The sequence below is a fragment of the Anoplopoma fimbria genome, chromosome 12 (assembly GCF_027596085.1).
Source record: "Anoplopoma fimbria isolate UVic2021 breed Golden Eagle Sablefish chromosome 12, Afim_UVic_2022, whole genome shotgun sequence".
Taxonomy (NCBI): domain Eukaryota; kingdom Metazoa; phylum Chordata; class Actinopteri; order Perciformes; family Anoplopomatidae; genus Anoplopoma; species Anoplopoma fimbria.
In genome coordinates this window covers 16,294,277-16,322,066 of record NC_072460.1, presented here as the reverse complement: position 1 = coordinate 16,322,066, position 27,790 = coordinate 16,294,277, and the positions used below count along the sequence as shown (strand labels likewise).

Here is a 27,790-nt window from a genome sequence, read left to right as displayed (position 1 = left end):
ACGAGGGCTATTTTTAGCCTTTATCTCCAATTTCTTGGTTATCACAGTCTCAGTCTCTTTGGCCCACAGTGTTGCACAAACAGTCAACTCTAAAGTCGTCAAAATTAGGAAACTCCATGGCAGTAACTCGGATGTGAATATGAAAGCACATTATTTTGTTTTGCTTTATGAATGAACTTGACCATCAGTGATTCCCGTGGTGCTGTTGAGCCAGGCATCAGTCCTGCTGCTGAACCATTGATCACAGTGTGTCATCACTTTGGTGTTTGAGGGAGGAGAGAGGGCGGTGTTGTCTGTGTTGCCGTGCCGTTGAGCTGTCGTACTACCATCACAGTGTGGATGAACTTTGGTGTCTGCATTGTGAGCAGTACCTCTGAGCCAGGCATCACACGGACCTGTCCGTCATAGTGTGGAGTCGGGAGTTGCTGAGAGTCCCTGGAGGGAGGGGATCAGTGTGTCACAGCTATGACTGCTGCAGCTGCACCAGCTTTCTGTAATGTGGCATGACTTTGCTCTCAGGTAGGTAGAGCGCCATCTCCAGGGCAACCAGGATGGTGAACTCAAACGATATCAGCTCCCTCCTGCCGATCCGGAAACGCTCCTCCAGCTTCTACAGAGATACAACACAGACAAAAGCATGAGAGACAGAATGCTTTCTTTCAACACGTCTTTATTCATTTTTCTCTTTTCTTTTTTATTGGCCTATGAGTTTAAGGATTTTGTACCTTTTGAAGCTAAAATTCAGTGTTGAGATACAATAAATCCTGAGGTGGCTCTGAGGTGAAAAGTGAAACTCTTAACAAAACATAAGTGTAAAATGATGTTATCAGTTTTTGGATCGGGTATCTATATTGTCAACATTTAGGTATATATGAGTGAGGGATCGGACTCTGTGTCAGCAGATACTTAATATTAAAGGACTCAAATAAGGATCAGGGCCAAGAAAACTTGATCAGGACATCCTTAGTTTTGTGAAATTTTGATTTGATATGTATTTTGTAAATGTCCTTTTTGCACCACAGGGCCACCCTACTTACTTAAATATTAAATATAAACGGTTTGAGTTATTATTTATTAAAGTTTCAAATTAAATGAATCATTTTATTATTTAGATTTGTAGACATTAGTATAAGATCTGGTAATCTGAGATGGGATGCATCATTATTATACCTTACAGTAATCAATGGAAAACTATTTACATTACAGATTAATCTGTCAACAGCACAATGATGTCTTTAGATATTTGTTTTTTCTGACGAATAGTCTAAAACCCCAAAATAAAGTTTGCAATAAAACAAAACAGTAAAACAGCAATTTCTCACATGGTGTCACATATGTTTGAAAGTGATGCTTCATATTTGATGTAAAACATTGTTTAAAAACATTGTTGACAACCAATTTCAGTCAATTGACTAAGTAAATCAACATTTAATATTGTTATTAAAGAATTGTGACCAAGATATGAACTGACTGGAACATTTGAAAAACATTGTCAGTCAAATTGTCAAAAACTTGTCAGTACTTTCTAGAGTAATGGAGACACTATTTCTACTAAAAACATATCTTTGACATTTCTGTGCTGACATTACTTTTTACTTAACAGCTGACATACATGCTGATTTTTCGTTGATAAGCTAAAATTTCCACTTTACCAGTTCGGATCTGATGACAACGCTACTAAGTTTGATTGTTCTCTACTGTGTGTGAGCAGAGTTGTGAGGTAACTGTGTAGGACACAAACTGTCCTGCTGCTAAGAGGTGGTTTTCCATCTGCTCAGGTAGATCAGCTTCACAAGCACCTGTGCAAGAGCAACATGAGCTGACGGACAGTCAGAGGTAACCACCATGATCCTGTTATGTGTGTGTGTGTGTGTGTGTGTGTGTGTGTGTGTGTGTGTGTGTGTGTGTGTGTGTGTGTGTGTGTGTGTGTGTGTGTGTGTGTGTGTGTGTGTGACTTACATCAATGAGGTGTTTGACCTCCTGTTTCTTGAGGTCACTGCTGATCTTAGCAGCCAGTAGGATGCAGGCAGCTGACACCAACTTCCTGTAAAACCACAGCAGTATAAAGGAGCTCATGAGAGAAGATAATTATTGATGGACCTGGAACAGTTTAGATTCAAGTTTTTGTACCTCAAATACTATTTAGAATACAACAGTCACATAACATTAAACAATAACAGGCAACATCCACAGTGTTGAGATTTCGGACAAAGACTTGGGCTACACCAATAACATACAATATATCAGCAAAGCTACATTATAAAGAAATACACTTAAACTTATTTCGATTGTGTATAAACTAAGCTTCAGATTCCAGACTAGTTTTGGTATGAATTACAATAGTTTTTCGTTTTTCTTCATCACGGAAACTGATCTATGAAGTTGTATTAGGATCAGATGTTAAAGTACCTGTTCTGTTTGTTGAGTCGACCCTGCAGCACCAACTTCTCAAAGTAGACGAATGCCATGGCGATGGTGACGGGCTGCATGCCGCAATCTTCCCCAACTACTCTCATCTCTCTCTTCAGACTGCGAGACAAAGACAGTATAAAAGTCAAAGACAGTTTTTTCATATTCTTACAGTAGTCTCCGCAATGTGTAGATAGCTTGACTGTATATAATAACAAATTGAGTATTATTTGACCATACTATTAAAATCTGTTTTTAAAGGTATTTTGTCAATTCACTTCAAATACTACCTGCGTATTTTGCTGAGAGTGAGTTTGATGTGAGGATACTTCTCCTTAAACGTCTCGTTCATGTCTTTCTTCAGATCCGACGGTTTGACGTATTCTATTACTGTTGTCTGCAGGATAAAAGATGAGAGGAGAAAATGTACATTAAAACAGAGAAAAACAGAACAAAGGAAAAGGAGTGGAGGAAGAGAAGAATGCATAAACAGGAAAGGAGAGATGTGTCGTCATGAGAAAGTGTAAGCACAGAATGTCAAACAATGGTCACTGAATGTGATTTGGTCCTCATGATGAAGTAAACACCGACTGCTTCACTCTGAGCACAAACTGCCAACAGTATAGTCATGCCAAAGCCTTGTGCTTTATTGGTATTTTATTAAACATTAGACTCCATTTAATACAATAATTGTTGAGTATGTGCAGTTTACAACCTGGAAAAATGTAGGTTGAATCCTGCTTCACAAAAATGTATGAATGTCTTTATTATTGTTATACAAGACTCAAGCTTTACATTGAGAGTTTGAGGAAAATGTGGTAGTAACTAATTCATATTTTCAGGTATTTGGGGGGAGAAAAGGGTTCACTGAAGGGTCATTTTAACTCACATCATAAAGACATAATAACGGAAGTCCTGAGAGGCAAAGGAGAAATAAATTCCTGTGATTCAATTTCTGAATTTAATCTAAACTAAATTGTGAACAGGTGAAAAATGGTTTTGCCAGGATAGACTTTCTATCGTGTGTGTGTGTGTGTGTGTGTGTGTGTGTGTGTGTGTGTGTGTGTGTGTGTGTGTGTGTGTGTTTATTGTTGTAATACAAAATTATGCCACAAGAGGCTGAAGTGCACCACTACCAAATGTTCTAAATAGGACTTAAAGCATTCGTCTGTAGTTTTTAATTCATCTCAGTGGAGGGATGAAACTAAGCTGCTGCCTATAGGGTGATTATGTTAATGTGAAAGAGTTGTGTGTGTGTGTGTGTGTGTGTGTGTGTGTGTGTGTGTGTGTGTGTGTGTGTGTGTGTCCGCATGAGTGTGTATGTCTTCTCTCAGTAGTGATTATTCTCTTCTCAGAGTTCTATAATCCTCAATCCTTCCTTCTCCTCTGCACCTCTGTCATTGCTTCTTTATTTTCTCTCTGTCCTGTCTCTCCTTCAGTTTTTCATTCTGCTCATTGAACATTGAAAAAGATGATGCAATTTAGTCTCAGTGTAGTTCTCATTTTCTGGATCACTCCTAAAAAAATTAACCATATCCAGAGGTGAAACCAAATGGGAGACAGAAACAAAACTACCCAACACTGTAGTTCATCTGTCGCAACAAATAAATAATCACTGGATATTTACTGCTGATACAAAAATATAGTGACTTTCTATACTATAAGGACTACTGTTATCAAATTGAAGAATGATATGTAAAGCAGCACATTCTTGAGATAATATAAAAGTGTCCAGGGCCTTTTTACCATGTAAGAGGCGAAGATCAGCACTCGTTTGTGTTTCCCACAAGGCCACTGGGGGTCACTGAGGAGGCTAGGGTCGTAGTCCGTCACTTCTTCAAGACCTTCAACAAGCACATACACACACACAGTCAGTGGAATTATAATAAAATATGACAATCCCAAATTACCCTATTTGTCAATATTTCTGGTTCTTCTACATCAACATTATCTATTATTATAATGTAACTATTCATCTACATTTGACTGAACTCATATTATATTTCATATTCTATGCTATAATGATTTACTATACTATGTATTATGTTATACTTTATTACCACATTTCACCTTGTTCCATATCTTATATCCCATAGTGTATTATTCTATACTATGCTATATTTTGTTTATATGTTATACTGTCTTGTCTTGTTACACAATAAACTATATTATAATGCTACTCTACCTCTCTATTATTACAGACAAACACTAAGTATTATTACTCTATCACATTACATATTATTCTGGTGAACGCTGTTTACATTCATATCTGCTTTTAATTACACCACTGTTTCTTTACCATGCAATTTTTATCTTGCATAGTTTGTTTTTACATCTATAATATATATGTCTTATTCATTATTATTTTGCATTCTCCATCTGTACTTGTTTATGTCATTATGCAGCTGCAACAATTGCATTTCCCCTCTTGGGATCAATAAAGGTTCATCTCATCTTCTCTTAAGAGTCTGACAATGTTATAAAGTGAAATGCTAAATCAGTGGAGTCCTTTCTTATATCTGTCAACAATCAATAAAATAGGTGGTTTTAATTGAATATATTTATTGATTTGTCATTGTCATCAATGTTTCCTATGATAGATGTCATGCAGAAGGATCACACAGACTTTTTTTTCCTTCCTGATAGCCGTATACAAAGACAGATACCTGAATTATCTTTGAGATGTGTTAAGCTTAGCTTAGCATAAAGACTGAAAGCAGGAGGGAACTGCTAGCCTGACTCCACTTCAAACAACTCTATCCATCTCTTAATTTCATGTTGTAATAATTGTATTATTGTGTGTATTTAACTGTTTTAGTTGAAGTCCTGACCGTGTGGAGAAGTTTCATATAGTTTCATAAATCTGAAAAAACCCACATGATTGCAGGATGCCTTTGTGACTAGTTAGCCAACTGACATAAGATGTGTGAATACGGCAGCTTTGGGAGCTGAGAGACTGAAGAGACACATCACAAGAAGACTAAAAATATAAACCTGCTATCAATATGCACACTAACACACACACACACACAACACACACACACACACACACACACGCACACGCACACGCACGAACAGCTGTGTTGTGTTAATGAATGGTTCCAGATTAGAAAGAGCGGTTTAGAGGCTAATACAGGGCTCTATCACTGCGGGTGTGTGATTATAGATAGCAGAAGCATGAGACACACAATGTGTACATATACACATGTGATAAAAATACATTATATATTAAAATATAACAAGAACTCCAGTACAACAACTGCAACAACTCCCTGTCTCTAATCTCATCCCTCCATCCTGTGTTTGTTCGTCTTCTGTTTTTTCATTCTCTTTCTCTCTCCAGCCACAATCAATCCCTTCTGCTTCTACTTCCTGTCCCAATGTTCTCACGCTTACTCTAAATGTAGAGACACATTAACTATCAATATTACATTTTATTTTGTGTACTGGTATAATACAATATTTAAAGTGTGGGCAGACACATCAATACTATCGAAATTAGAAGTGCAATCAGAGAGTTTAGACCTCTGCCAAGCAATGCTAACAAAGTGAAATATAATGTGTGTAACCGCCCCATCATTTGGATCCACTCCAAAATTGAATGGGCTCTGCCTATGCTACACCCGTCCACCAAGTCTCAGATAACAACGTGTGTATGTCTGTATTACCCAGGTCCAGTCCCACAGTGCTGTTTAATCTGCTGGGTGGGCAGCTCCTGCCTGGAATGCTGTGTGTACTCCTTGAAACCGGAATCTGTAGCGTCAGGTCGCTGGTTGACGACGGCTTGTGCCTCACCAGGGCGTTGGTAGGAAACAGGAACTGGGCGTACGACACAGACTGAGACAGAACAAAGAGATGATTTCATAGGGTCTGAAGCAAAAACCTCCCTTATCATAACAACATCTACCTGTGTGTGTCTGAATGTGTGTTTATCTACCCTGCCGTAGGTGTCCAGTTGAAAACCCTCCAGCCCCGGCAGCATCTCCAGGGTGGTGGAGATGTTACCGGACGAGTGCCTCCTCCTGGTGTGGTTTAATGTGGGGTCACTAGAGAGAGACAGAGACAGTGGTGGTTGAGGTGACGGGAGAACAGAGTCGTTCCTGGCAGCAGGTTTACCATCAGGAATTTAAATTAAGGATAGAGCTCAGATAAAAGACTCACAACATCACAGCAGTTTAAATTTGTGACAAGGCTGTTGTCTGTTAGCATCATGAAAAACTGATCTTGTGGAAGAACTGTTTCTGTAACTAGCAACAAGCGCTCACCACATGACTCTACAAAAGTGATGTAATTTCCTTGTGTACTGATACTTCCTACAATGTGCATGTGTGCCGGAGGTATGACGTGATGTAAGCACGTACACAGCAGTTTTAGATTTTCATCTTGTGTGTGAACCTGATAGAGAGAAAGTGACTAGGAGAAGTTTACATAACTGTAATAACATCTGTGTTTTTAGCTGTGTTTATACAGTATCTGAGAGTGTGTGTATGTGTTGGAGTCAGAGAGAGTAGGACAACTTGATAAGTGTACTCTCAGCTCCATGTTTATCTGTAAATGTGTCTGTAGACTTAAGTGTTTATCTATGGGGAAGTTTATGTGTGATTATGTAAGTGCGTGTCACCCACTACATGGGAAAATTTGTTGTCATCCTGAGGCAGAACTTTTTTCGTCTCTCAGTGAACTCACTTCCTCTCCTCCCTCCTCTTTCTGTGGCCTGCTCTAGCTCCTCTTCCACTCTTGCATCCTGCCAGACAGTGACATTAATGTGTGTGCATAAACAGAAGTCTTCATTACCTGAGGTAGAAGCTCTCTCCGTAGGGCAGAACAGAGAAGGCAGCACACAGAGATCTCTTCGCACAGATGAGCACAATCCTGAGAGACAACCAAACATTAACGGTTATGTTATTATAACATCTGTCCGGTTGACTTTTTATGAAGGCAACAACAGGAATCAGCATCGTCAAGGTGAACAGAAACCTTCCTTGTCACACATTTTTAGCAGACTAAACACACAGAAAGCAAAATGAAAAAGCAGGGCTTCACAAATAATCAAATGTGACATTAAAACTCTATAACGGCCCTAAATTTAGTCATATTGATTCATGTAATGAATATCTTCTTTCAAACAGGCTGCTGTCTACTCCTTAAGGACAACTAAATCTTGATCATACAATCCATTTCACAAGTCAAGGCAGTACCTGACGTCTAATTTGGATTGAAAAAATATATATCAAACTTTAGAGAAATGTCCTTAAACCCTGAAACATCCTGCTGGAATAGGATGTTAATACGTTCTTCTGGAATAATAACAGAAGCCATAAATCTGTTCAAAACTATACTCTTTATTATTAAGATAGTTGCAATGAATCAAATACCTAAAAGTGTTCTTAATTACTGTATATATTAAATAGGGATTATGTTGATTTTTACTGTAAATAAGTCACCGAGGTAAATATGATATTGTTTAAGGTTATATTACCCCTCTGGCCAGTAATAAAAACGACTCAATATAATGTGTAACAGTTCAAATAAACCATAAACCATCTCTTAGTTACCAACAAGGCCTAGTATTTTATCTTATCTTTGTTCTACTTTGTTTCAGTCATTATCATATTGGCTCTTTTTTATATTTTGTAATGCATGAATAGCATTCACACTTTTATTGTCTTCCTCTTGCGGAACAATAAACATCAGAACGAAACTAAACTGATACATTTTGCTATAATTGTAACAGATCTTCCTTTTTTTCCCCACACAGTCTGTTGTTTTAGAAACATGACTTCCACTGTAAACAAATTAAACAGATGTGTGTTTGATGACTAAGAGGCAGGACTTTGTTTTTTGTATTGTGAAAATCATTTAGGGTTTTCTCAGGTTCGCACTAATTAAAATTGGACTGCAAACACATGAGACACCTTGCAGTACCTCAGAGTGCTCGCACGTCAGCACATTTTCAGTAGGTGGAAATAAAAACAGTGGATGCACTGAGCTCCAACACGAAGCAAAAAGATCACAATAACAGTCATGTCATAATATAAAACTACCAAATTTAAAAAAAGAAATCTGAAGGAAAGTTTTCCTCAGCAGGGACTTTAATGTTTTGCCGAACCCTCAAATTACACTTTCCTAATTGATCCAAGTGTTCCATCTGCATCTTACCAGCGCTTATTAACAACTTGTTATAATGAGGTTTCAATGGAACAGAGTGAGTGTTTATGTTTTATTGCAGATCCTCTGGAGAATAAACCCCAGTGGAGCAGAAACTGCACATCCCTCGCCTGGTTCGTTTCTCAGAGGAAAATGTTTACAGTCATTATCTTTGGCTCGGGCACCAAAGAGACTGGAAGATGATTCACAGTGTGTGAAAAACATAAACACACTTACGTTTGAGTGTATCATGCCTGTGATGAATCATTTTCTCTGCTATGTATAAATACACTACTAGTCCTTTATGCAGCCACTAGTAGACCTCATATCATTAACCTTGACGTTTTCTGACAGCCCTACACATTCAAAAAACAGACCAAACAGTGTTTGAGCTGCAGCTCCACAGAGGACTGAGGTTGACCACAGAAGTAACATCAAATCAATCCTGAGACGGTCAGAGGGAACAGCACCAGGAGCAAATACAGCCAAATCAAACTAAGACACCAACCGGCTCTGCAGTTAAGCAGAATACTGGCAGAGTGAGCAGTAAATCTACCAAAGTAGTTACATAACCTGGATTAAACAATATGAGCAAATGAAATAGAAGCTTAAAAAAGGAGCAAATCTGAATCTTATAACCTGCTACGGAGCCTGCAGTCTTAAGGCCTTTACACACCGGGGGGCGTGACGAAATAAATGTGACAAATTTCCAGTTTCATCTCCGATTACCTCAGTACCTGTGACAGTACCTTTACAGTCCCAGTGAAACTGAAGTAACAGCATCTTTAGCTTCTGTACTGTGAAACATTACCAACTGAACCAGAATATTTGAGCAGTGTAGAGTAACAAGAGGGATTTAAATCATATCCTTCCCATTTGATAGGGCCTTTAAAAAGTGGGTGGTGCCTTGTCGTGGATAAGCTTTCTTATCCACTTGATTTCTGAAGTGAGGAGATCTTATTTTATCTCAGTTTACGATAATCCCTGAAATCAGACTAAATGATAGTATCTGATCTTTAAAAAGATTCAAACGCGCAGCTACCGCCTATGTAGTCGAGTCTTTTATAGTTTAATTTGATAAGTAACACTCAATCTAAACACTGTGGATATTTTACAGACATGACATGATCCTGCTCAAACAGACGAACATTTCTAATGAGTCTCCGCTGAGAAGATAATTCAGTATACTTTAATCATAGAATAAATAAAGACAATCTCATGTTGTGGCTGTAATTCATCATCCGAGGAGGATGTAGAACTGTTTTATGAAGTGATTATCATTCAAGGGAGACAACCAAGGAAGTAAATGCTCTGGTTCAAAGTTTAGCTCTTACAAAAGCTAAATATGTAGTTGTCTTCTGGAAAACACATCAAGTATCATGTTGGATTTTTCAGTGAATAAATAATTACTACTTTAAATTGGACACATTATAACCTCTGAACTGTAAAAAAAGATACTGTCCTCTTCTGTCCCTGCTCCTCCTCCTCTGTCCATCCCTTGAGACAGATGAGTTTGGATTTAATGCTGTTGTTGTTTCCGTTTGCCACTGAGACACACACTCAGCTTGTTCGCTATGATGCATGGGAAAAGTGCAGAGCAGGAAGTCGCTGGGGCGCTCATTGGAAACAGCAGAAGCATCACAACAGGCCCGCTGGAAATGAAATTCCTCCCCCTCCAATCATCCATTCATTACCAAACATTTCATAGTACTGGGGGCAAATTATTCCATGATCACTTTAAAAAACCCCCAAAAAACAGACTATTCCCACTGGGGACTGGACCATTGGCCGTGGTTTGTGACTTCTGAGCTTCACAAAGAATTGCCCACAAAAACTGAGGAAAACAAAGTAAACCATCCGAAGAAGTTCAAAGAAAATTCTCATAGTTTATTTAATAAATTCTACGTTGATGCAGAAACCAGGATGAGATCATTTAGCCATGCCTAATAAGAGTGTGACCAATGAACTCATGTTATCAACTTGAATTTATCCGGGTAAAGTTCATTATCACACAGGATGTACTTTATGCTCTAGCAGTGTCTGTTTTTTTGAACTGTGTGCTGCTTTTGACAGTTCTTACCACTTCTATTTAGAAGTTTATGGCAACATTTCTAAATTTGCAATCATTGTTTTTAGTTAGTAAGTTAGTAAGAAAGTTAGTTCACTCAAAAATACCATCAAATGACACCTAAGTGATACTTTATATCTTCTGGGACGGTTTAAATGGACAAAGTTGTGCACAATTTGGATTTTGATGTACACAGCTTATCAATATAAAACAAAAATCTGTATTTGAATAGATAGGAGAGTGAGACAATGCAAGCCTTAGTTCCATCGAGTTATGTACTGATATTGTTTTCGGTTTTACTTTTATAAGTTATTTACATTTAGGTGCACCACGATAGCTATAGTTATGGATATACAGACAACAATCACCAAATTTCACATTTCATTTTAATGACTAAATCTGACTATGACCCTGAAAAAATTGTAGCACAGCTGGAAGCAGCAAAATGGAAGCAATGTTATTGACATACAGATTAATACTTGGTGACCCAATTCAAATCTCTCCCAAAGGAGGACTCCAAGGTTTACTTTTCTCTGTAAGCTGCTGTCTCTTCTCCCTAATGACACGGTGACATGGCTGAACAACAAACAGCAGCTCTGGTGCCCTTAGCTGGATCTATTCTAAAACAATCAGCCCTCACTCTATTATTATCTGATGAGTATGTCTGTGTTCCTTTGACACAGAGGTCTGATTTATGCACCCGGCAAGGAAGGACAAGAACAGAATACAATAGAGAAAGAAATGGACAGAATGACATTGTCCATGCTACAGCTCAGTTCCTTTGCAGCTGTAGAGTAAAAGCTGCACACTTCTGCATCTCAGCTGAGTTAGTAAAGGTTCAAAGTTAAAGGAACTAAGCCATAATGGAAAAATCTAAGTTATGACCCCTATGACCTTAAGAACAATCCTACCACGAATTACCTTAAATGACTATAAACACAGTAGTAGAGATAGTATAGAAGATATAAGAAATAATATTTCAGGTTAGGAGATACAGTCTGTGGCTTTAGATTAAAACATATTAGGGTATTTTTTTCCAGTTGGATGTGTTCAGAATAACTCCACTGGGGGTTAAGAGTAAGTACACTTTAGTTTGACAATAGTGGATTGATTTATTGCAGAGAATATAGCTCTGAGTACATATAAAGAAGGATGTGCAATAGTACTGGCACAATGTGTTCTCAAACTAGCCCCCAGGAGCAATTGGCCCTGACTCAGTCAAAAAAATTACATAAATTTGAGCAAAATTGAAAGGGAATAACAAGAAAATATGCGCAAAGTATTGCTGCTTTTGTTTAGAAATAGCTGTGTCTTTCTTTGAACTTATTAGACAGTTTACAAGACCGTAAGCCCACAGCCATGACCTTGTTGTGCTTAGGTTTTGTTCTGTAACACCACATGCTGTGAACAGCAGGGATCAACATGCAGCTCAACCCTCTCTAAACCAGAACAAAGACAGCAGGCTGCAGCCGTGGAACAATGACGGGTCACAGGATCTGACTGTCTCGTCTGTAAACCTGTGGTGTTGCAGACAACATCAACTACAGAATAATGTGTGTGTGTGTGTGTGTGTGTGTGTGTGTGTGTGTGTGTGTGTGTGTGTGTGTGTGTGTGTGTGTGTGTGTGTGTGTGTGTGTGTGTGTGTGTGTGTGTGTGTGTCTAACCTGCTGCCTCTTGTGTCGTATTGTTTCATATTTTTGACGAAGTGGATCTTCTTGGTGTGTCGAGGTCTTGGAGAGCCACCAGAGAGGTTACGAGTCCTACGGAGAGACAGACAGAAGGACAAAAATGGAGATAAATGAAGGGTTTTGCTCACATTGCAGCAATTCATGAATATGGATCCCAGAGGACACATTCTCCATTTAAGTAAAGCATACACACAAAATTGGACCTGAAATCAAATTGAACATAGCGTGTACACAATGAATAAGAACAATCATTTTGTTAAGTGGTGGTTACTGAAACCCGGTATTAAATGGGCGCCGGGGCTTAAGACTGTCGTGTTTATTATCACGCTAAAGCCTCTCCCCTGCTGTGTGTTGGGGCTGAGCTCCTTCACATACACACACACACAAACATACACACACACACATCACATCAGAGAGGCTGCAGTGGAGACAATAGAGCAAACCAGGTTACGTCGAGTTACTCTGAATGTAATCAAACCTTAGCATTTGACTCAGAATGACTTTACGTTCCCTCTAGTAAGTAGTGTTCCAGTGTGTGTGTCCAGGCATTTAATTATGAAGGGTGGAATGGAAGGAGTGAAGGGTCTTTCACATAGGACATTTTTGGGTCGTGGCGGCGTGCAAATACTGGAAATAATGGGTTTCAGAGAGCTGTGGCGACGCTGCCTCGCCCTGTGTGAAAGGCCCATGAAGAGCATTATTGTTGACAAGGTTGCAGTAATAAAGCTATCTTGGTGCAGACTACAGGGCCTCAATGTTATTATTTTAGAACCTTCATTAAGAATAGGCACAAGATAACACTCTGCTACACAAGCCAAAACAAAAGCCGTCTGTATGTAGTATGTAAACTGTTTCGCATAGTTTCCCACAGTGTCTTAGAAACTGTGCAAATTATTCTAAACTTAACTGCTAGTTGAGACAAGCCAGTCCTCCCTCTACTAGTGATACAACAATAATTACAGAGCCATATTTTAAGGGAATTTTTAAAACAATTACTCTTTCTTGTTATTAAAAAAAATGTTATGTTTTGCATTTATTTGTTTCAGAGCTTAGCCAAGACCTAGAACCTGCTGTGTCACCACAGTCAGTCTGAGGATGAGTGTGTCTGATGAGCCAGGTTGTGTGGGTGTGTCGGCCTTGTGGATTAAAACCTCAGAACTCAACGTGAAAGCAGGCCAAGAAGTACAGCTCACTGACATCACAGCAGTTACATAACATTAAGACATCGGCATGGACACACACACACACACATTTCATGTTATGAGCAGTATGGATATGTGGATATGAACACAAAACAGGTAATGCAACCTAGATGAACGTAGATGGAACTTAAGCTGATATATATGATTCAATATTATACAAAGTCCCATATATGGGCCCACGTATGTTTGAAGGACAATATGACAACACGACATGTAGTTTTCAACATTTATACACACACACAGAAAAGAACACTGAGACATTCTGCTAAGAAACAGAGCTGTTACACAACTGTGACGCGCAACTTACTTTAAAAACATGAACACAGTCTGAGACAGAGAGAGCATCTGTTTCAGTTTTTGTATGGCTGACCTGGTGAGCCCACACCGCATGGAGTTTAAATCCACAAAAACACACACACACCTGATCACTAGTGAAGCAGATGTTTGAGGGAGCTGTGTGTGTGTGTGTGTGTGTGTGTGTGTGTGTGTGTGTGTGTGTGTGTGTGTGTGTGTGTGTGTGTGTGTGTGTGTGTGTGTATGTATGTATGTGCGTGTAGCATAGATACAGCAGTGACATCTGGGTAGTTGGATATAGCTCATCATCCGGTCACATTTAACAGGAAGTTCTTCACTCTGATGTTCCTTTAACATTCTACCCTAAAACAACAATCCACACATTTGTTTTGTTTATGAAGTATGAGAAGCTTCACTCTGTAAAACTACTGTACAACTGAGAGAGGACTGAGTGTTTTGTCGTCCTAAGCATCAGTCTGAAGCAGCATCATGTAAACATTCGATTTACATGATTGACTGAAAGAGTGAGAGCTTCTTTCTAGAGCCATTTCGCTTGGATATAGTGTGAAACACAGCACTGTTACAAGGGTTTTCTTTTAATTTGAATTTTTTTTGTCATAAAACATCTTCAGTCCATAGACCCTCGCATCTGAACAGGAAAAACTCGGACCAAAAGAATTCCCTTATGGGTCATGGTCAGCATTGTGGGAAATATGTAAGAATTATATGCATATTTTAACTGAGCAGTGTCACAGTATTGGAATAGATTTTTTAACTGTTTCATCAAAAAGTTGATCAGTCAGTCTTTTCTGGATAAAAATAAAGATTAAAAGTATGAACACAGAACAGTCTGAGCTGTCACTTCTTCAGTATTATTAAACCAAAGAGTCTATTTATAACAATTCTATCTTTAGTTTATCTACTGTAACCACGGTCACATGATGGAATCTTCTCAGGGTTCACTTCCACGGGAACCATCATTTTGCAGCATTCTGGAAGGCTGTGGAATGTTTCCAATGTCTGGGAACGAAAAGAGCCCAACGGCTACTATCCCTGGCGGATGATGACGATGGTGGTGCTCATGAGGATGATAGGGGCTGGTTTTTAACATAATGACAATTATGGCCACACTGGTTTACAAACAGAGACACATTTAGGGTTTGCATCTTTGATACTACAGCCAACACACTGGTCTCTGCTGAAGTGCCTTTGAGCAGGGCACTGCTGCAACCTGACCATCTATATGGTATCCTTAATGTGCTTAATCTTCTCGATTTGTGAAACTATGCTAAGATTAGCAAGCAGTAAGGTTGTAGGGCTGGTTGTTGTTTGAAGTTTTTCAAAACGACACAAGTTTTGTTACTGATGGCAAAATGTTCTTTTTTGCTTTACGAAAAATCTCCATGTTTCTCTACAAACATCTTTTTTTCATTTAGCAAAAGAATTCAACCATCGCATATGTTTAATTTTGTATAAACACAAGCAGCCACACATGACCTTTGTCAAAATAAAATAGCCTCACTTTGGCAAAATAAATATTCAAATTAGGAACCATCTGATAAAATAAGTAAATAACACTACAAATCCCACGAGACATTTAAAGCTAACTTTTAACCAAACCCAGCCCCACTCACCCGGTTCCATGGATGAATAAAGAGCTGTATCATTCAGTGCAGCAGTAACTAACTGTACTCATCTCTTGATTTATTGCTACAAATAAAAACTAGGACTTAAGTTAACAACATGTTTGGATGGACCACAAACAAACCCTCACACACAATTACGATCATCTGGCTCTTCAGTGGTGACTGACAATTAATAAGATAGGTTTATGATAGCAAATAATAAAAAATAAATGTTATCAAAAATCATTTTCTCAGCTTGGAGGCTTCCATAAGTAAAACACTTTAACCATAAACATCAACAATATCTAGATAAGAGTGTGACGGCTGACGCCACTGCTCTCACAGTCTTTCTAAATCTGTCCCAGTATCTGAGCTTTGGATCTGCAGACCAGTGGCCCATTTCCATGAAAACCAGCCTCCTATTTCTCTCTGGGATGTTGTGGAAAGTTTCCCTTCTGTGGGAATGGAAAAATCCAGTCTGCCATTTCCCTTGCTGCAGGGGATGATGATGATTGGTGTAAAGAAAAACTACTTTTAGAATTTAGAAAGAAAGACTTTTTGAGTACATGACATTTTATCGTTGTGCCATTAAGCTAAGACCAACGAGCCCAAACAAACAGCAAAGCTTTTCTTCATTGCAGTCACATTAGGTGTGCCGGGTGTTTGTTAGTTTTTCCGAAAAAAAGCCAACACATGTTTGAGCAGGACAGAGCTTGAGACTTTCTGAAATGTTTCCTGTTGCTAACAACAGGGCGGCTGTGGCGTAGTGGAGAGCAAGGTAGTTCTCCATTCAGAGGATCGGTGGTTCGATACCCGGCTTCGGCAGTCGATGTGTCCTTGGGCAAGACACTTAACCCCAAGTTGCTCCCGAAGGCTTGCCATCGGTGTGGACTGGATGTTGCATGAATGTTAGTTAGAGTCTGATGGTGGCACCTTGCATGGTAGCTCTGTCATCAGTGTGTGAATGGGTGAATGATATGTAATATACTACTGATTGTAAGTCGCTTTGGATAAAAGCGTCTGCTAAATGACTGTAATGTAATGTAACAACAAATTTTGTCATCATTCAGACTCCCCAGTTATTAACTATGGATGCATTTTCACGAGAACACGTTTCTTGGCCACAATGAACTATTAATTAAAACTAGAACTACTGCAAGTTATGTTGCAGTTTACATCCATGTCTCTCCAAAATGTCATCACTTTTGTCATCATTCTATCTTATTAGAAAAACTTTACACACACACACACGCACACGCACACACACTCCAGGTGGACAACTGTGCCAAATTTGAAGAAATTTGCTCAAGGTGTTCCTGAGATATCGTGTTTACGAGACATCCCGATAACATTTTGCCTCTGGCCACAACTGTCACCGGGGCAGAGGTATAATGATTTTTTGACACATATTGTAACAACATATAAAAGAACAATAAACAGAAGAATACAGGATTAGAGCTACTAAAAAGGCCTAATCTACAACAGCCGACATTTAAAGTAGAGCCATGTTCATGAGGAGTTGTAACATTTATTCACCAATAACGAAAATGTACACACACGAAATCAGCGTACTTAATATTTAAGTAATATATATAACATACTATACTTAACTGAAGTGCGAGTACATGAAAATTTTACTGAAGTAATTCCATTTTATCATACTTTATTCATCTACTCCACTACATTTTGGAAGTAAATAAGGTTCCTCACAATCATTTTCAGTAAAATATCTGAATAATACTACCTCCCCTGAACAATAGTACTTTTAAATATTTAATTAATAAAGAGTACCAAATGTATGTTTGAGAATAACAGTATGATGTTAAATTCAAGGGAAATGAATGACCTTAGAACACTAACAAGAGCTCCATTAAATCAAATAGGAAGCAGTGACTTTGCAGGTCAGGGCCTAGAACCAGCTGCAGGCCTGTTTTTGGGGACGGTGGTGACGGATTTTTCTAGCACACTGAGTCATTTTATTCAGTCTGAACTCATGAACAACAGCAGTGTCACAGTAATAATAGCTGGTGTTGTTTTACCCTAGAATAATCTCTCTCTCTCTCTCTCCCTCACTCTCTCCATCTCATCATTGTTCTTGTTTCTTCATCTATCCCTTCCTTTGTCGCTGCAAACATATCTGCTTTCATTCCCAAATTTTAGGTTATTAAAGGCATCACATTTCATATTTATTCTACACTTTTACCACACACTTTTCAGAAAATGGCACTGAACTGAAATTCTAGGCTGAAAACAACTGACCAGATGTTTTAAGAATGGATACAGTTTCATTCAATTTAATCCAAGTTACAAATAAACAACGATACCACCCCAACCGTGGGTGTGTCTTACTTAATACTGTACCGAACTGTCCTTTACATCGCTGTTATCTCCATGAAGAGCGAGGTGACAGCTGCTTCCTCCTCACATACCGCTCCCACTGATCAGAGGCAGTGGTTAAGCTCAAAATAAACTCTGCACACACAAAAACACACACACTCTCTCTCACACACACTCACACACAGCATTAATCTGTCTCTATAGATCTCTTGCTGTTTTTTTTCTGTAATGACAGGGATCAATATAAACTCTTAAGGTCGTCTACAGAAGTGAATGTGTTGTTTCAGTTGCAAACTCTCAGTGTTGTTTAACCAACTTTAAACATGGTAACAATTCACATTTGTAAGCCCCTCATATGCTGCACAAAAAATACAGATTCTGGCCACTGTGTTTTGTCCTCCATGTTTTTAAGTGTGTAGTCAGTTTGACCCATGGTCAGACTAGTCCCTTGCCTGGGTCCAGGGTCCAGAGTTTTATATCCTTCCACTCCACCAAGTTGACTGATTCGTCTTGCATCAGTCCGTCAGTAAATACATTTTCACCTATTTCTACAGCTGTTTCTGTGTACATGTACACCTGCATGGTCGTCCTTCAATCAGAGAATCGGTGGTTCGATCCCTGGTTCTGCAAGTCCATGTCGAGTACAGTCCATTTACCAGTCATGTAGAATTGAAGTTTTGCCAAAAAGCTGATATCAAAAGAGCTTTTATACACTCAGCTCAGTGTACAGGAAGGATGAATAAAACGTGTAGTGTGAGTTAAGAAAACATATAAGATTGATTAAAACCTGAGTGTCTGCTCTGCTAAAACAAATTTCATGCAGAGTGTTTTTAGGGAAGCAAGTGATTTTAAATTTGCAAATGTAATGCTCTCTCACACTCTGTCATTTTACCTCTTCCTCTTTGTGTGTGTGAGATTACAGAGGCTTCCACGCACGCAATCAAGCACGCAAATCAAGCATGCACACACACACACACACACACACACCATGCACAAAGCTTTACATAAAAACCACCCATACTAAATATTTAACACACATACAAACTCATTTTCTCTGTCTTCTTCATAAAAAACTAAACTAAACATTGACTGTTATGTTTTCGTCTGCCTGAGTTGAAATTCAACCCTGGTTAATACGATTCGTTTGGGCTCGTGTGGAAGCTGTCAATCACACCTTGGCACAAAACCCAACGACTGGTTGTGTGTGAACAGATAAAACTAACAGACCAACCACAGGATTTTTAAACTAGATATATGATTTGAGCACGATTTTAGAAGCTATATTAATAAACCCATCTACTGTCGTGAACTGTTCAGAAAGCTTTTTTAGAATTGATCGAAGCAGCGTGCAAATAATTAAGCAAATAATTTGGTAAACATAGCAGCATGTAAATGCAGGAATTTCCCCAGATAAATTAGACAGTCAAAAGCAGTAAAAATTCCGGTTTGTTGCGTTTGTATCCTACTCCTTGAAATTTGGCACTTCATTCAGTTCATCCATTAAAACGTTTGCAACTATTGCCATCCCAAAGTTATCTCCCCGAAATGTTGCTGTACAAGACTTCACTTTTAGATTTGTCATTATTCATCACGTGGTTGAACTGCAGTCCAATAAAACTAATAACACTCAGAAAGTTCACACGTCATAGTTTTATTGAATGGCTATTAGCCCTTGACCTGACATAGACATCATTATCTCTGAAAGGCGCAAGCCTGTGGGGAGATCATGTGGTCGGCAGTGTGTTTGTCTGTGTGTGTGTGTGTGTGTGTGTGTACACGGCTATTCTCACATACAACTGGAGGACCCATCAGCCTAGTATTTGTTGTGCTGATTCCTGAGGAGAAGGGCCTATCTTTTTTGCTGTGATCCCAATTTTTGAAAAAAACATTTTATGGACTGTTTTATACCATCGTTGACTGCTCACTCCTCACTGCTTTTAACCGGCTGTTAGGGGCCGCAAGTGATCAACATTTGCTTCAGTAGCAAAAGGCATTTACGGCAATCAGCTAGGCTAAACAGAAAGCCTTACCTAGTTTGATGCAGCTCACGTTTTGTCATTTGTCATGGCTCAAAAACTGGCTCCCAAAGAAAAGTTTGGTCTCATTTTGAATGAGAGCATTTTTAGATTAATTCCATACTTATGATCCAACACCCTGAGAAACAATACGAGATGTCTAAATCTCTGTCTTGTTTTTTTCGCCGCAATCTTGACGGTAAGGGAGCCGGAAGGGACAATTGAGTGAGGTTCAACTCTTCTTTGTTTAGGAGGGGAGAAGGAGAACCACCTGGTGGAGATCTGAACTCTACCAACTGCATTTTTCTACTTAAATAACAGATAAGTAGAGGTGAGTTTAAAGGCATCCACCTGCACTGGTGATAGGGTTACAACTAATGCTAATTTTGATAATTGATTGATCTGTGAGTTATTTTGCTGATGTCTAGTGAAGAAAAAGTTCAAAATTGTAAAAATGATGCCCATCACAATTTCCAAGAGGCAAACATCATGAAATCGCTTGTTTTGGGCTCGCCGACAGTCCAAAAACCAAAGCTACTCAATTTACAGTCATAATAAGAGAAGCAGAAAGTTTTCACATTTGAGAAGCATTTTTTATTGATAAATGATGCCCCTTGATGAATACACCATTAAAATGAATGGTGATACATTTCATTGTTTCAACACAATAAACACGATTTAGCTTTTAGCCTTATAAGTAATGTAAAGCGATTTAGCTTTAATTAAAGCTTTATTATTCCGCTGCTTCTTACCATTCAGCGCTGTTGTCAAACATACTGCGTTTGCACGCTGACGTCAACGTTACTGACAGACACCAAACTAAGCTGTGATCCTGCAGAGTAGTAGAATCTGTAGTAGATTAATTTGTATAATCCAGCTCTGCTAATGGGTTTGTTCTTCTCACTAGGATTGTAATCCGAATGTGACATAACCTGGGTAAGGTGATTATGTGACGGACGGGATGAATTAAATGTGGTGGTAATGGAATAGAAGTGTGTGCATATAAACACACTGTATGAAATTGAAGCAGTGTGTTTTTGGAGAACAGCATGCTTGTTCAGATGTGTCCCTATCCTCAGCCTGTTGGGGACATTCAAATGTTCACTGAGAACATAATGCTGCAAACTGATAAAATGTGTGTGTGTGTGTGTGTGTGTGTGTGTGTGTGTGTGTGCGCGCGTGCGTGCGTGCGTGCGTGCATATACATGTGTGGGAGTGTTTAGCATCTTTTATCAAACCAGACCAAACACACACATGTACACACACATGGTCATAGGAAGACTGTGGCCTGTTCACACTGATGATTATACATTTAAAACATATTAACCTGTCAAAAGTTCCACTCTGCAGTTACCAGACTGTTTTCTGAATGAATCCACAATAAATACCGTAGTCCGTTTCAGGTTGTCATCCAACAAATTGGAGAAATTGGGGTGAATTATTTTGCAAGGGCTCTAGGTTGGTGTTTAGCTAACTTTACTTGTAATAGCAGAATAATTGATAATTAAAAATAACCATAGCCCTTGTGAGATCAATGGGTCTCTTATTATTTATCCACATTCTTGAGGATATGTTCCAAAGAAAAGTTGATGATTAAGATAAACCATGTGTGTGTTAAGGGTGTGGAGCTACGAGCTGACTGTTTTCTCTGGAGAGACGGCATGTTCAGACAAACACACATCCACACAAGATGATGTCACTCAGATTCCATCTCCTCTTTGGATTGAGTGTGTTAGTCCAGAGGGTGTGTCTAATCAGTGCTCTGTGCTGACTCTGCTTAAGGCAAAAAAGTTCAGCAAAAAGTTTTGGGGAAAAATACAGCTTAAACCTACATGCTGTCAATTTTGATGTGTGAGTGAGACAGGGGAAGGAGTTTGACAAAAAATGTAAGGCCAAAGTCAAAACTAAATATATCTGCTTGTACATGACTGACCAGGCTGGAGTTGCGATATTTGTCCACAAAACACTGCTACACAGGAACCGGAGCAGTTTAACCAGTCACAGTACTTGATTGCAGACATTTCAAAGTTGTTTTTGCCTGAAAATGTTCAAATTCTGATGATAAATGTTTATACAAAAATTGTGCAGCTTTACACCTATCCGTATCAACCTTTAACATAGATCACTTTCGTATCACAATATACAGAATGGTGATACAAGACTACACATTGTCTTAGATTTGGGATATTTTAATATAGCATAAGTGTTTTACTGGTTTTAAAGGCTGCATTAAAGTAAAGTGATGTGATTTTATGAACTTAGAGACTGTTGGATGTTCTATCATTTGCCTTTACCCACTTAATCATAATATCCACATTACTGACAATTATTTTTCAAAAATCTCATTGTGTAAATGTTTTGTGAAAGCACCAATGGACTATCATACACTATCGTCATTATATCAATATAAAGGTTTTGGTCAAAAATATTGTAATATTTGATTTTCTCCATAGTTCCCAGACCTAATATCAGTTTCACCGATGAATGAAGCAAAGAGATAAAGAAAAGTGAAAGATAAAAAGAAGTAAAATAAAGTGTGAAAGACTCCAAAGACAGAAACAAGAAAGGGAGTGTGAAAGAAACAAGAGAGAGAGAGACACAGAGAGAGAGAATGACAGAAAAGTTTGTACAACCAAACCCTAAAACTCTGTTTACTCTGCTGGGAGAAAATAAAGGGAGGACACACCGTGAGAAAACAGAGGCACGAAAAAAGAAGAGCCAGAGCCGGCTATAGACTAGCTGTAAAATTGGGTTGGGCGATAAAACCTCAATACCAATATTGTATGATTGACCATTGATAGTTTCTTTATGTTCTGCACGTAATGTAATGGCATCATCATGAGTGTACAATATGATGAGGCAAAATACAGAGGCCTTAACTTTCAGTTGCAAAAAGAATGAATGCTTTATCTGCTATGGATTTTATTTTGAAATCTATTTATTCAGGTTAATACAAACAACAATCTCATTCTGCCATTACATGGCAATATTCAGGTGCCACCATGTATTTCACTGGGTTTGTGTACTGGACATGACGTATCTTAATTACATCATCATGCACGTACAATGTGATGCCGTGAACACAGAAAATGATATTGTTTTTATTTTAAATCAAATTACAAAGAATTGTGCAAACAACAAACTCCCGTGGCCGCTTAGATGCTAAGTCATGCTGACACACACTGAGTCTTTTTTTCAAAGTTTACCAGACATTAGCTGCTCTTAGTTAACATTAACTCCTGCCAATAAAGGAAGTAAACGTTTCAAATAGGAATATTTGCTCTTCTTGGCCTGATGTCATCAGGAGGAAATGCCAAAACATAAATCAAACCAGGAACAACTCTCGTTACCTCAGTGTCAAGGCTCTGACTATAAACGTCACTGAAGCCATGATGTAATTCGGGGAACAGGTGACCTCTCCAGAGGGGAAGGTCATTCAAACAGACCTGACTGAATGTCCTCTCTTGGATGTAGGTTAGCCGAGTTTTAGTGCTTTCCCCTGGCACAGAAACAGACCTGCTGTGTCAGTCACAGGTTAACCCTACACTGACCTTCATTAAGACACTGGTAATTCACTTCATCACTGAAGGTACAGGATATTGCACATGGGCCACTATGACTATCCCAATCATTGTTTTGCAACGGATCCAAAGCTGAGTCACTGAATAAACTAGCCCCTATCTGATTTTTACCTCATTTTTCCACAGCTGAATAATAACGCTGTAGAATACATACTATCAATTTCCCCCACTAAACAGCAGATATTAATGAACCTCATCCCATGATCAGTTTAAGTTAGACTGTGTTATTTTTCCCCCGAAGGTGAAAGCCTTATTTCATGAAAGTGTAATACTTTTTATGATTCTTTTGTTTCAGGTGACGTGGTCCACATGTGCTTTAAAATACTGTGAGAAACCCTGAAGTACATTAACATTAGTAGTCAATCTCTGCATCTAAAAAACTTCTGTTACTAATGCTACAATCTTTGCTAACAATGTTAATACTACAGTTCAAAAAAATTGGTTAAAAAATTACAAGACCAAGTTTAGCCTTATCCTGTATACAATTTTTGAGCATCAACAGTGACTAATGCAGCGACAATTTTAGTACTCAAGGTGTGTACTTTACCAGCCAAGTGTCCTCACTTACTGTATATAAAGAGCATCAGTTAAACAGCTAGACGGATCAGAGGTGTCAGTGTGAGTTCATGTACGGGCTAATGAAGCAGTTGGCTGGTTGGTTAGCCGGCTGGCAGGACTTCACACATTCAGCTTTGTTACAGACGGCGAAGCTAAACAGAGCGTGACTGATGATCGTATCTGACGACGGCCAAATTCATCACACCAGGAAGTGTGTAGGTGAGGAGAATGGTGCTTGTTAATGTCTTATCACAGGAAACACAACCCGTCAGCAGCTCATTTGGCCTTTAGTTTTCATATGATAGCTAAAGATCGCCTCACAGCAAGACGGCTCCCGGGCTGCGAGGCCCTTCTTTGTGGAGACCCCCGTGACTATGTTAATGACATCTGGAAGTTAGAATATTTAGGAATTTGTAATCAAAATACAGTTAACAGTACATTAACAGCCAGGAATAAATCTGTAAGCAAATATCATTGGCGTATATTAGCTTATCACAATTATATTGGTATGTTATGTGTTTGCCAATAAGAGACAAGACATTTCAGTTCAGAAATATGTTTGCACTTTGCAGAAATAAAAGGAACAATATTTCCATTTCTATATTCCGTCCACAAAAAACTGAGTTAGAGTCCCACCCAGTAGATATATTGGAAAAGATATGGAACCACTAAATTAAAGAGATCACAATCAAATACGTTTTTAAAAGTTCTTATACTTTAAAAAAATATATATATCTGCAGGTATAAGATTACATTTTCTTTAAACCTCATATTGCAAAGTCATCTTGTCACAAACACAATCCTTAGTGTGTGAATTACACTCATTAGTAACACTGACAACAGCCATCTTGGCATGAAATGCAATGAAATACTGTATTTTGCAGCATCACAGTACATAAACAAAATCAAGTCAGACAGCAGTAGCTGCAGGTGACGCTTGGTGGCTGCTGCAGCAGTCTGATGAGCTGTTATCTGCTGGTAATTTCCCAGCCTGTTGTTAGGTGTAAATAGGTTAAGCAGTCATTATCTCAGCAGGGCTGATTCTCAGGGTTTGACACGCTGCCAACATGGTGACAAAGCTGATCCATCCATCAGCACTCACACAAGCGCTACAAGTCTGAACCACCAGATGAGTATGCTTCATACCAACACACTTTGTCACTACCATCCTCATGAAACTAGAGCCACACAATTCATATAAATCAATCTCTTACTCTTTTTTCCACTTCAAGCAGAGAAAATCCAAACTAATCCTGGGAAACAGTAGTAAACACCCAAATGAAAATGATTCTGGGTTACTGTGCCACAGAAAACAGCTTGACTTCATGATGTCTGTTTGTGGTTTTTAACTGTCACCAGATTCACTTCCCCTCTAAAATGCCACCAGCTACTCAAACAGGCTACTATTTTCGAAAAAGATTGTCCCCTATTAGACTGCATATACAACCAAGGTCAACGTCATTGAGGCTGTTCAAAAAGAATATGATTGATATTCTTGCACTACATATGATATATTTATAAGAGATACTGTTGTCACATTCAAACTCTCTACCTGCTGTTCAGTCCAACTTTCTCATAACTGATGCTGGATATCTGCAATCTATCCATTATTTTTAACTGCTTGTCCTCTTCAGGGTCATTGGGGGGGGGCTGGAGCCGATCCCAGCTGTCACTGGGAGAAGACAGGGTTCACCCTGGACAGGTCACAAGACTATCGCAGGGCTGACATATATAGACAAACAACCATACACGTTCACATCCACACCTACGCTCAATTAAGAGTCATCAATTAACCTAAGCTGCATGTCTTTGGACTGTGGGAGGAAGCCGGAGAACCCGGAGAGAACCCTCGCTGACACGGGGAGAACATGCAAACTCCACACAGAAGGGCTGTTGTCCCCTGGAATCGAACCCAGGCTTTGAGTCAATGGTACTAGCCACTACACCGCTGTGCAGCCCGTCAAAGTAAACATATAAGCATATAATGCATATTATCTGTTTACAATGAAACAAAACACATACAATTTCCTGAAATGACCATGGTGCATATACAAAACAATACTTTAAATACCTTATTTTTAGGAGTATAAACACATAATTACCCCAAAACCTATAATGAAAAAATGATGCCTCAGTTCTCAAGTGCATTAGTATTTACAGTTCATTCATGTCTTAGAAAAGACATAGAAGGAGTTTGCATAAATGAAATACACTATTTGATCAAAAACCAAATAAAGAAAACTAAGAAATCTGACCTAACATTCGGTGCCAACTTTAAATACTTGACAGTAGTTGCTGAAACAAAAGTCTAACAATCCATTGGTCATACAACAGAAAATGAATCTATTAAAAACTATTTTGATAATTGAGTCGGAAACTTTATTCTATATATGTGTTGCTGTTCTTTGGCCTTTATGGTTCATTTTATTATATTTTTTTTTATTTAAAAAGGTGGTCCAGACCAGAAGCTTTAATAATCCACACCCACACCAGGCAACCTCCTTAAGTCAACTGGCATTAGTCCTGATCTTGAGTAATGGCCGAGCATGTGTGAGACATGACTCATACATTTAGCCTCACTTGTCCAGTAAATGTCCTCTTGTCTTTCTGCATTTTATCACGCCCAGTGACAGACACCACAAACACTTCATTATCTTCAAATAGAGAGTGTCATTGAGAGTGTGACTGCTCTGAACCAGAGCTGGCCTGGACCACACATCCACAGACTAACGTTACGCACCAACTATTTATGTGAGCCAATTACATCCATCTCCAAATAAACAGCCGTGTGTGTCTCTCACCTTTGTCTCGGCTCTGAGGACACCGAGTTGCAGCTTTGGACAGACAGCAGTGTGGAGGACTTCCGCGGTCCCAGAGGCGACGGCAGCATGCTGGCGCTGGACGCTGACGGGGAGAGCAGGTTGCTGTTCCCCGGCGATGCGCACTCCAGCAGCACCTCTGCGCTGCCGGCATCGTTGAACCCGGTGTCCGACGGCAGGACGAGGATAGGCGGTATGTTGAGGTGTCCCATCCTCGGCGCCGTGGAGGGATTAACGTTCCCGCAGCTTACTGCCGCTGCCAAACCGGAGAAAGTCCCGTAGGGTCCAGCGTCACGGAGCTCCGGGCACATCTCGGCCACTGCAGAGCCGGACACAGCTCCCTCCAGGTCGGTGTCTGTGTGGTCGAGTGCATCACTCTGGACCGGCCGTCCGTCCAGAGAGATGTTACTCAGAAACAACAGAGCAGCTTGTCTCCGGCGGCAGTTCTCCCGGTTCCTCCGACTGTGCTCCCTGGCACCGTGGGTCTTTTTGCCGGTTGTCGCAGCGCTGTGCTGGCCGTACGCAGCAGCCGCCGCCATGCCGCCGTCCCACTGAGGAAGTCAACGGGAGGATCAGCTCGAGTCCCGCTGCTGTCAAATCCCTTTTTACCCGGCGCGGCACGGCTTTAACGCCCTCCTGCGCTCTCATTGGCACAGACAGGGACGCGTAATTACGTGCGTTTCGACACGCTCGTAGCTCCTCACGCTGTTACAAACATGTCAATATACTGACCATAAGTGGTAAAGAATGCACTATAACAAATATATATATATATCTTTTTTTTTTTTAATAAAACATTGTTTCAAATTGAGATCAAGGAGTAATGTATTTGTTTTATTTTAGGCGTCCTTCTTAAAGCACTAACATGTAAGATGAAAACAATGTAACAGATATACAATAGTATTTGAAGAAGCAGATTATCTTTATACCACTTAATATCAGAGAGTGTAGCGTTTTTTATTTTTTTTTACATTTTAGATCCACATAGAAAAAGGATATGAATCCCTCAGCCAACTAGCAATTAGTTGCTTGTTTGGATGGTGTTTG

At 39.3% G+C, this 27,790-nt stretch overlaps 1 protein-coding gene across 1 annotated transcript; it reads right to left on the bottom strand.

The window, feature by feature from the left end:
* On the bottom strand, positions 1-27,297 carry cables2b (Cdk5 and Abl enzyme substrate 2b). The gene is made up of 10 exons (XM_054609111.1): positions 26,726-27,297; positions 12,289-12,384; positions 7,204-7,281; positions 6,347-6,455; positions 6,078-6,246; positions 4,156-4,253; positions 2,700-2,806; positions 2,410-2,529; positions 1,960-2,044; positions 1-610 (listed from the first exon to the last, which is right to left on the bottom strand). Exons 1-10 carry the CDS (start codon positions 27,280-27,282, stop codon positions 464-466), a joined length of 1,566 nt encoding a protein of 521 aa, XP_054465086.1. The 5' UTR covers positions 27,283-27,297; the 3' UTR covers positions 1-463.
* Between the last annotated feature and the right edge of the window lie 493 nt (positions 27,298-27,790).